The following is an 11,172-nucleotide window of genomic DNA, read 5'->3' on the forward strand; positions in this document are numbered from 1 at the left end:
TGGGGTGTTTCAGCGTGTTACCTAGAGTTGTTATAAAAAATTACACAAGAAAACACTTGAAGCCTGGCCTGCCGAACGAGGCCTGAAGAACTATTTATGGGGCAATTTTTTTTGAACCAGGAGAGCCCCGAAGGACCTGGAAGCTTTATATTAAAACACAAACAGCGGAGGAGTACAATAATACAGAGGACCCCATGAGAAAAAGAAAATAATACATAGGTCCCCATTTTATGTGGAGAAGACCCTTCTGAAAGATTTGAGAAGCAATCAGGTCCCTCCCTGTCTCCGCTGCCGAGCCGAAGGTCAACTGCACCGCCGCCGAGCACCGCCGCGGGGATGGAACCACTTGCTTGAGTGTCGATGTTGGACGCGGTCGCTGATCTAGAAAAATAGGCCTCTGGGATCAACAAATCCAATAATATTGCACGAAACACATATTCAAACATTTTGCAGTTGACGATTTTAGCACGAAACACATAATCAAGCCTCCTTTTCCTTTTGCAGTTGACCTTAGATTTTTATTTAGTTCGTTGCAACGGGCATAAATGAACCGGTTAGAGATGCTAACGACATAAGTTGGCCCTCTTTTCAGCATGATTTTTGGGCAGCATAAGGTTACAAACTATACCAATTTGAGGAAATTAAATTATACCATAATTATATGGCGATATTTTTTAGAAAATGGGCAGCTAATTGTCGAAACCATAGAGATGTGAGCATCAACATAGCATCAACTGTATCATAAGTTCATCTAAAAAAAACTGTATCTTAAGTTAAGTTAGCCATGTCACTCCTAAATGTCTCATAGAAGTTCACAAACAAGTTATCCACAAAACAAAGTCTTCAGTTGGATATGTTGTCAACGCTTCTAACTGGTTCATATGTACCAGCTGCAATTAATTAACTCAAAAACCAGGAATAGATTCTATGTTCTATGCAACATTGCTACCGACCATTCACATTACGTGCAATGTACTCATATTGGTCTAGGGACAGTTGTTTCGAGTATAAGTGGCTTATAAAGACTATTCTTCGCAAAGGATATTTGAGTCTACTCTTGCAAACGAAACATGATCATAGTGTGTGTTCTTTACTTTAGCCGCACAATCATGTACATAGAGAATGGAGGTTTCTGCTTGAATGTTGATCAATCTTTTCTGGTAAGAGACCTTTATACACTTAGGATGTGTTTGGTTTGGTAACCAAGTGAAATGCAATGTCATGGTTTCTTTCCGGAGAACTGGGTTGGTTCCACTCATGTATTTTGTTTGCGGTAAAATAAAATATGATGAGTTAGTATCGTTCAACTGTATTGGTTGGAGAGTGGAATGGGGCGGATTTTCGGAATAGAAGAGGTGAGAAAGCATGTGGTGCCTATAGGAGAAAGAGAGGCAAGAGGAGGTGAGTGACCTTGGCGCACATTTAATATAGAGAAACACGGAGATTCCACCGGTTATAATAATTTCTTTTGAGAGATCACCTTGTTACATTTTATTTCTCAACTAAATGCTGGAACGACCTTCAATTGTGAAACCATTCCATTACGTTCCACCTTGTGACCTCAACCAAACACACCCTAGAAATCTATCACAATTGATGGAGTTGTTCTTGAACACAAACCTAATGGTGTCTCATTTGTAAGACCTATTAGTTGGCCAGAGCATGAATTTGAACAATCAAAGTAAGCACTGTATTTTGAAATGATGATAATACAAATCACGTGATTGGACTCGTGTAAAGAGCGGTGAAATCAGCATAGAACTTTTGACCAACAACTGTATTGGACACACCACATCAGTGATGCAATGAATGTGTGTCGTTACAAAATCACAATTGTATGGAAGTGAGCGTAGATTACATAGTATTGGACCAATTGTTAATCAAAGCATGAATTTGGACAATCAAAATTACGGCTATATCTTAGGCTGTTCATAATGGGGAGTAACTTATACTAGTAACATATGCCATGTTACTAGTCTAGATTACTACCTTCATAGTGGGTAATAACTTATATGTGGTGTCATGCATTGTGTTATTTATTATGTTGTAGACTCATTTTATCTTGGGGTGTGTGATGTTATGGTAACATAGCTAGTTACCACCTCACTCTTTTTCTTCATTTATTGGCATGCCATGTCACCAAAATGCCTTGAGATATGTGATGTTACTAGCTATGTTACTCCCACTATGAGCAGTCTTAGAGCGGAGGTAGTACCAAGCATGTGATACATCACGATCAAGGAGTGAATAGCTCAGCGCAGAGCACTGAGAAGTCATTATGTGGTGCATGTCATCAAGAATCCTACTCTCTCCATTCTTTTTTAATTAATTCCACTTTTGTACTAAATTAGAATCAATTAAAAAGGACTACTCTCTCCATTCCCTTTTAATTAATTCCAGTTTTGTACTAAATTAGAATCAATTAAAAAGGAACGGAGTAGGTCAGGAAACCGCCTTTGACAAAGTTGGGATGTACAAGTATATGAGAACAAATATCTACTAAGAACAAAAACACAAGAAAATAAGACCATCGATCAACGGTTGCCCACAATGAAAACAGGTGGCATCCGTCCAGAAACTTGTGTTCCAGTCTTCAGCTCGATCTTAGTTAGCTCGCACAAAGCTACACATAAAACCTGGTTCGTAAGTTGATCTTCCAACAGCGACCAGATCGTACTTGCTAGGCCAAGCAGGATGATACTCAGATCTATATAAACCACTACAGTAAATATCACGAGGCCAAGAAAATACATGGTTTCTTCGTCAATATTTTTGAAAATGAATTGGACAACTACAAAATCGCACATTTCATTCCGCTGAATTTAGCTCAATACCAACAGCTTCCACTCTTGGCAACAAGAGAACTCAACCGTTGCTGCATATTTGCATGCCGTACTGCTCAATCACAATCACAAGGGAGAAAAAATTGGATTCCACAGGAGAAACAAGGTTACTTCACTGCAGTGTTCGTACATACATCTACCCTCTTCCCTCACATTCTTCAGTCTTGCTTTCTGAGCAGATTTAAGGCTCGCGGAGGCAAAACCTCTGGAATGCTTCAATTTTGTGGTTCTTCTTCGTGTATCTCTCCCTCCTCAAAAAGATCATCATAAGAGACAGGCACACGAATCCTGTCAGCTACTGGTTTACGGGTTTCAGCTTTACTATTAGCAGGAGGTGCTTCCTCCGCATCGACTAAGTGCTCAGGATCATCCTGTGCTTCAATTTCCTCATCAACTAGCGCACTGCCCTGTGAGCTTGCATCTTCGTTTCTGCTCACATGTGGCCTGCCTTTCCCATACATAAACTGCTTCTGAAAGGAGGAAGTAGCAAAATCAATTAGACACTTGAAAACTGGTAGTGGTAGCAAAGATCATTAAGATCAGTTAAGTTGCACCAAAATAATAGTTCACTGTAACCCTCATCACCATCTGTTGAAATGTTGGTATGCAAAAGGAGAATGTGAAGGGGAAAATGCTGCACATCAGTTTATTGTCAACAAAATGAATTTATTTAGACATGGTCACTATTTACTTGATTTATGACAAACATCAATTCTAATTTCAGCTCATTTCCGTTAATACAAGATCACTCTGCTTGGCTCAAAATTAGTCAAAATACATGAAACTTGTTTTATTGACTGATTTTACTAATAATAATGGCGTGGAATATACACAGTACACATTTTTTGTGTGGGTGGGGTTAAGGGAGCCGTGGAAGATACACAATCAACAAACTTGGCTTGGATAAGAGCAATCTACTGCGTTTATATTGTACTAGTGCACTAAAGAGCCATGAGGAATGCTGTTACCAAAACTAGAACGTTGGCAAGTCAGAAAGATATCTTACCTCAAGTTCCCTTCCCTTCATCATAATTTCCTTGTATGCCTTTGGTTCTCTTGACTTCAAGATGTTCCAGAGAATTCCACCACCTGTGCGGAAACGACTTCCATCAGCAATCGTCTGCCCACCACACTTCTGAATGGCCTCAACCTGTAAGAAAATGTATTCAGTGATAGATCATTTAGCAAATTACAAGCAGAGTACTAATAGACAATGTTGGTTATTTGATATCGCAAAACAAAACAAATCACCTCTGGGGTTTAAATACAGACGGGTTTTACAATGTTACTATCTGCTTATATACAGCAGCAGGAATTGTACAAGATATAGCTATGAAACAGGAACTTAACTGCAATTGGATCTGTCACCAAATCAAGTATTGTAGATGGAAATATAATTCAGTGACTCTTCTGAGAAACTCCAAACTTGTGAATTACTTAAAACAAACTAATCCATGGAACTGCAAAGAATCAAGGCAGTAATATTTGTAAGAGCGATAGGCAACAGACTTTCTAGGAAGGGTATGTAAGTCCATTTGGCAAATACCTACCGAGTCCACCACTGAGGTACAGGTGAAAACAGAGAGGCCCAGGACAGTAGCTTACACTACAAGTCTACGATGTATTTATGCTCTACTTAGAAAGAAATCCATCAACATTGAGACACTATTGTTTAAGTGATAAACTGAATCTCCTTTAGTGCTGCTCAACATAAGAATAGTTTGCCTACCTCTCTGACAAGATCACTGACAGCAGAAACACCAAGGCAGCCAATAGCATTCCAAACAAGGTATGACTTTTTCTCCTTCAAACGCCTGCATGTGTCGAGGACAAATCTGCAACAGGTAAAACGAATTAGGCAGTTAGAAGCCTGAATTTAATAACACGACAAAGCAAATACAATTGTCCTTACATTGGCACGACACTCTTTCACGAAAACAACCATTCTATTGTTAATCTGAATTCGTATGACACCAATTGATCACGCAAAATCTGACTAGATAGCACAATTGTACTGTAAAATATACAGTGTTCGCTTACTTTTGAGCCATGTACTACGTCCAGTGGTGTCGTATTCCAGGATTAAAGACAAGGATCTGAACATTTTTCCTCGATACAACAATTTCACACAGATGAAATAAACATTTCCAATCGAGATTAGCAGAACCATTGTGCCTATGTACCATTTTCGGTACTAGGCAACTAAGGTTCAACGTTCCCGATTGTGAAAGGCAAGCATACAAAATCCATAGCATAATCATCAGACGTTAATTTCCTACTAGTTTCATATCGGGACTGACCTAAACCCTAGGTGAGCGGTGCGAGGGTTCTTACCGATTAATGTCGGCGATTTTGGTGGGCGGCCCATCAGGCCTCCCCCTGTTCTTCTTCTTCCCGGACCTTTTCTTCTTCTTTTTCTTTCCTTCCGGGCCGCCCTTCTCCGCCTGCGCGGCGCCGCCATCGCCTCCTACGACGGCAGCCGGGGCGTCAGGGACGGGGATCTCCTCCGTGACGGCGTCCGCGTCGGCCATCTCGACGTCATCGCCATCGAAGTCAAGGGTTTCCTCGTCGTCAAGCACGGCGTCAAGGATGCTCTCGCCCCTTTCCATGGCGCCGCCACAATCAGAAGAGGGGCCTGACTCTCTCGCCACTTTTCTTGCCGAAAGAAGCCGAGGAGAGGAGCGCAGCGCAAAGTGGCGGCCGAGGAAGGAAAGAGGGCGCCCAATACCAATATGGGTCGGTACGGATGGATTTTGGTCTCAGGCGGAGGCGGTGAGGCCTGCTGGGCTTGGGCTGCCACAATAGATAGGGAGACCAGGGGGGCGCGTCTATTTGGTGGCTTGGGCTACCACCGCAAATCACAAATCGAAATCGAAATCGCAACAACTCGATATATGGGAGATGGAAATGAATTGGCTCTGAAATAGAATTCAGCTGTTTGGATGTGCTCGGAATTTCATGTTGAAATCGAAAGGTGAACCAATTCCAAATCCTGTTTGGATGTACAAATGCTGGAATTTAGTGTTTTGTTAAATCTAAACAATATAAATTTATGTACATGTTAGTTAGCACACACAAAAATTGACCACAGCCTCATCCCCATCCCCATAATAAAAATAGACGAGGTAGACCACAGATTTCGGCCTCATCTCCATTGTTCCCAGCTCCGGCCGGCACTTTCCGGCGAGGCGGCCGCCGTCTCCGACGCGGGATTGCCTGGAACCCAGATCGAGGCCGCCATCTTCGACGCTGAGCGCGCCGAGCGCTGCACGCCTCCGCTCGCGGCCAGGGGCCGAGCGCCGCGCGCCTCCGCTCGCGGCCGGGCGCCTCCGCCGTGCGCCTCCATTCGCGGCCGGGACGAGCGCCGCCCGCCTACGCTCGCGGCCGTGGGCCGAGCGACGCGCGCCTCCGCCGTGCGCCTCCATTCGCGGCCAGGGGACGAGCGCCGCCCGCCTCCGCTCACGGCCAGGGGCCGAGCGACGCGCGCCTCCGCTCGCGGCCAGGCGCCTCCGCCGTGCGCCTCCATTCGCGGCCAGGAGACGAGCGCCGCCCGTCTCCGCTCGCGGCCAGGAGCCTCCGCCGAGCGCCTTCGATGTCCAGAGCTCGCGGCAAAGGGCCGCCGCCGTTCACCCTGTGCTTGCCGTCGAGCGCAACTGGCGGGAGAAGAGGAGGGGCGAACCTGCGTCGGGATGGAGGCGTCGACGGCGACGGCGCGTTGCTGCTTGCTCTTTTCTTTTGTGCTCGCGAGGAAGAGGCGTCAGTTTCCGAGCGATTCCGAGGGTCTGACCTCGGAAAGTTTCGCGGGATGTTAACACATACCGATTCAGTCGTGGAATTTGGGCTCGGTTTCTGGGCTCCAATTCTAAGGCCTATCCAAACGGTGGAAACTGCTCACCAATTCCAGATTCGGTGATTCCAAGCCCAATTCCATGCATCCAAACACAGCAGACTAGAATCCTATATGGAATTGAATTGGACTATCACTTTCCAAATCTGAGATGGAAATGAATTGGCTCTGAAATAGAATTCAGCTGTTTGGATGTGCTCGGAATTTCATGTTGAAATCGAAAGGTGAACCAATTCCAAATCCTGTTTGGATGTACAAACGCTGGAATTTGGTGTTTTGTTAAATCTAAACAATATAAATTTATGTACATGTTAGTTAGCACACACAAAAATTGACCACAGCCTCATCCCCATCCCCATAATAAAAATAGACGAGGTAGACCACAGATTTCGGCCTCATCCCCATTGTTCCAAGCTCCGGCCGGCACTTTCCGGCGAGGCGGCCGCCGTCTCCGACGCGGGATTGCCTGGAACCCAGACCGAGGCCGCCATCTTCGACGCTGAGCGCGCCGAGCGCTGCACGCCTCCGCTCGCGGCCAGGGGCCGAGCGCCGCGCGCCTCCGCTCGCGACGGGCGCCTCCGCCGTGCGCCTCCATTCGCGGCCGGGGGCCGAGCGCCGCCCGCCTATGCTCGCGGCCGGGGGGCCGAGCGACGCGCGCCTCCGACGTGCGCCTCCGACGTGCGCCTCCATTCGCGGCCGGGGACGAGCGCCGCCGCCTCCGCTCACGGCCAGGGGCCGAGCGACGCGCGCCTCCGCTCGCGGCCAGGCGCCTCCGCCGTGCGCCTTCATTCGCGGCCAGGAAACGAGCGCCGCCCGTCTCCGCTCGCGGCCAGGAGCCTCCGCCGAGCGCCTTCGATGTCCAGAGCTCGCGGCAAAGGGCCGCCGCCGTTCACCCTGTGCTTGCCGTCGAGCGCAACTGGCGGGAGAAGAGGAGGGGCGAACCTGCGTCGAGATGGAGGCGGCGACGGCGACGGCGCATTGTTGCTTGCTCTTTTCTTTTGTGCTCGCGAGGAAGAGGCGTCAGTTTCCGAGCGATTCCGAGGGTCTGACCTCGGAAAGTTTCGCGGGATGTTAACACATACCGATTCAGTCGTGGAATTTGGGCTCGGTTTCCGGGCTCCAATTCTAAGGCCTATCCAAACGGTGGAAACTGCTCACCAATTCCAGATTCGGTGATTTCAAGCCCAATTCCATGCATCTGATAGTATTTCCATTCAACTAAGCGAAGAAAGTAAATTGGATGAGACCTCCCTTGGATCAGGCGAATCGCTCCCGCCTGAAGCGGCCAACGGGGTGGGCTGGCCCATTAGCGGTGGCAGTACTTTTTTCTCCAGGGTTTCTTCCGTTTTAGGCGGTTTTCTCTTGTTTTTTTTTTTTTTTTTCGTTTTTTTGGTTTTCCGATTTTTCGTACCAGTTTTTTTTACATTTTTCAAATCTTGAATTTCAAATTTTTTGAACTTTTAAATCCGAACATTTTTCATTTTTGAACTTTTTCGAATTTTGAACATTTTTCAACTCAGAACAATTTTTAGATCTGAACATTTTTTAAATTTGAACATTTTTAGATTCAAATATTTACAAAGTTCGCACATTTTTTGATTTGGACATTTTTAAATTCGAACATTTTTAGATTTGAACAATTTTTAAATTCAAACATTTTTTAGGTTTTTACAACTTTTAAATTTAAACATTTTTAAATCCAAACCTTTTCCAAATATGAACTTTTTCGGATTTAATTTTTTGTAAAAATCAAACTAAAACAAAAAAAGAGAAAAAGAAACAGTACCTTTGTTGGGCCGCATTACAAACGGCCCAGGTAGGATGCCTTGAGCGGAGCCGCGATCGCTCCCGCTTGAAGCGCTGTATAGGAGCACCCCTTGGATCACGTCAGAGTTAATGCTGACGGATCATTTGATGCTGGCATACTTAGCGGTACTCTGTGGTCAGGCCTGGGCCGACGGGAGTGCGGCCCGTGCGGCCTCACAGGGCCCAGAAATTTTTGGGGCCCAAAATTTCTAAGTTGTCCTTTCATGTAGCGTATATATAATAATTTATTTCAGAGATTAACATTGAAACCATTGTAGCTCAATTTATGTTACGCAGCTCTGGAGGTTCCAGGTTCGATTCCTTCAGCCGTCGTCCTGTTTTTCCCCCCGACTTTTCCTATTCCATGCTATGCCTATGATACATAATGCTTGATTATTTATTTTTATGAGCTTTGAATAAAACTCGGAGAAGTTACATGCATGAATCATGCTATAACTACTTTAGAAACAAATTTCTATTTCAAGTCTTAAATATATTAGAAAGTTTGTACTACAATATCTTGATTTCTTATATTCAAATCAAACAGACTGTGGTCCGGGACAGTAAAGAGCAATTCGTTGCTGCTAGTAACACCAAGCTCGAATATGTCCTTGATGCACTATCAGTATCAGCAGAGGTGCACGCTCTCAAAGAAGGATCAAATCTAGCTTAATTAGTCTCTCAGCTGCAACAGGACTATTATCGATTCATATTGTCTACAAGTGATGGAGACTATGAAAAACATAGCCATAAGCCATGGAGTTGCAGTTGCGGTGTTCGATGACTGTTACCACATCGCATGTGAGCTTATCAAAATTTCATTCCAACATATATCCCAAGGAAAGTAAACGTACTGGCACATGAATTAGCTAGATCAGCCAAGAGTTCTACTCCGTTTGTTTGGATGGACGATTCTCCGTCTTTTTTATGTACACCGTACCCCTTGTTCGTTTTTAATCAACGTGGAGTGTGTTCAGTGCGTGCATGTAAGTAGGGTGATGGCCGCGCCGATTAAAATCAACCAGAGTAGTAGAATAGAAAGAAGTGCCTAGGGCTCCCGTGCAAAGAAGCGATGTAAGGCATTTTGTTACTACCCTCTACCGCTGGCGTCGCCGCTGGTTCCCCTACCCTCTGCCGGCTTCTATGGTTGCAATGAGAATAAAGGTCATTCGGCCCTCCTCGGAATGGTGTTCTTGTCGACGGGCTGGAATTTCGATTCAATCATCGATCATTAGGTTGGTAAGTGTTTGTATACGACTGCGACGTTCAGTGGAGGGAATGATGTCGCAGTGTTTTGGTGTCCTCAAGTTCCGCCTCCGCCTGATAAAGCTCAGCTAGGTATAGCTTCGTCGGGGAACTTGCGAGTTTGGTGTTCCCCATCTCCGTTTTGCCAAAGCTAGGATTATCTTCCAACCCTTCTCGGTACTTCATGTAGGGGACTCTCTTAAAAAGATTTCTCTCGTATATTTACCTCACTTCCAGCAGCTTCTCATTAATCTATCTCATATGTCATATTTAAATATTTGGGGGAAGCGAATTTTACATAATGGGAGAAGTTCTGCAAGCCTCGAGAAGCTTTCCTCGGGGGAAACGGCTCGGTAGGGAGCACCGGTTCGCTGAAAGGCACTCGATTTTGGGCCGGCCCATTTGCAGAGCACGTCATCAAAAAAGAGACTTAAAATACCCGTGGAGATGAACCTGGATCTCGGGGATGCGAGAGTGGAGTATGCATACTGGCCTTATCTATAATAATTAAATAGGAGCAACCCAATTAAGTGAATTCTCTCAGCATGGAAGCATGGCACCTCATCATGTTGCCACCTCATCAAGAGAAATGTCCATTCAGTTTTTTTTTTTGACTGTAACTACGGCGGGCGTGAGCCAGCCTGAACAAATATTCAGTCAAGTTGCCTATGAAGCTTTTCAGCCTCTACAATATGGGTTCAAATGAACCAGAGTACACGGAGGTTACGAGGGAGAAGAAGAAAGGAAAAAACACACACCACCAACACAAGACTAAGGAGAGAAAAAGAAACAAAGTGGCCACCCCACAATCTGGGGACGGTTGGCCGATGAGAATTCTCATCGCGACCCAGGTACACCGATCACAAGGAAGAGCCCCAAGGACAAGAAGGAGAGACAACTCAGCTCGAGGACTCGCCGGAGTAGTCGAACGGCCTTGGTCCACCGAGACCCAGCACCGGCACTGCACCATCGACATAGTTAACAAAATTCATCTTTTTTTTAACGCTCTTCGTCTCATCCGCACGTTTCTTCTCCCGCAGTAATTACTAGCCATCCCTACCCTTTTGCTACCATGAGTAACCGGTAAGTTTTCTTTTGCCAGATGAGTTCTGGCTATAAATACCCAACAATATGATCCAGGTACGATCCAGGAATTGCAGCAGCGCAGCAGCGATGCATCCATCGACTCAGCTCCTCTCCATCAAGGCTGGTGCTTTACAGTGTCCAATTCTTTTCGTCATGGCGGTGCAATCTTGGCAGATGAGCCTGCGCGTGTGACCCGGGAAGCCCATGGGGTATTTGGTTTTTGTTCTGGAACAGGCCAAGCGCTTGCACCACAACACATCTTTTCCCTCTGCGACCATGGTGGAATACCTGTGATCCACAATCATGCCACTAATGGGCAATATTACCCAACACCCTGTCGGCATG

The 11,172-nt window shown here is 45.7% G+C and overlaps 1 protein-coding gene across 1 annotated transcript; it reads right to left on the minus strand.

Annotated features, from left to right (window-relative positions):
• Nucleotides 1-2,865: 2,865 nt before the first annotated feature.
• Nucleotides 2,866-5,528, minus strand: LOC127342630 (uncharacterized). The gene is made up of 4 exons (XM_051368616.2): nt 5,178-5,528; nt 4,573-4,678; nt 3,850-3,993; nt 2,866-3,313 (listed from the first exon to the last, which is right to left on the minus strand). The coding sequence occupies exons 1-4, from the start codon at nt 5,450-5,452 to the stop codon at nt 3,059-3,061; spliced, it is 780 nt and encodes a 259-aa protein (XP_051224576.1). The 5' UTR covers nt 5,453-5,528; the 3' UTR covers nt 2,866-3,058.
• Nucleotides 5,529-11,172: the final 5,644 nt, after the last annotated feature.

The sequence above is a fragment of the Lolium perenne genome, chromosome 3, assembly GCF_019359855.2.
Source record: "Lolium perenne isolate Kyuss_39 chromosome 3, Kyuss_2.0, whole genome shotgun sequence".
NCBI lineage: Eukaryota > Viridiplantae > Streptophyta > Magnoliopsida > Poales > Poaceae > Lolium > Lolium perenne.

Bases quoted from the DNA above. Each gene is read 5' to 3' on its own strand.
- LOC127342630 (XM_051368616.2), bottom strand. From the start codon at position 5,452: ATGGAAAGGGGCGAGAGCATCCTTGACGCCGTGCTTGACGACGAGGAA. The intron at 4,679-5,177 runs GTAAGAACCCTC...TACCTGTTGCAG, and splicing joins AAAATCGCCGACATTAATCG to ATTTGTCCTCGACACATGCA. The intron at 3,314-3,849 runs GTAAGATATCTT...TCCTCCTTTCAG, and splicing joins TGAAGGGAAGGGAACTTGAG to AAGCAGTTTATGTATGGGAA.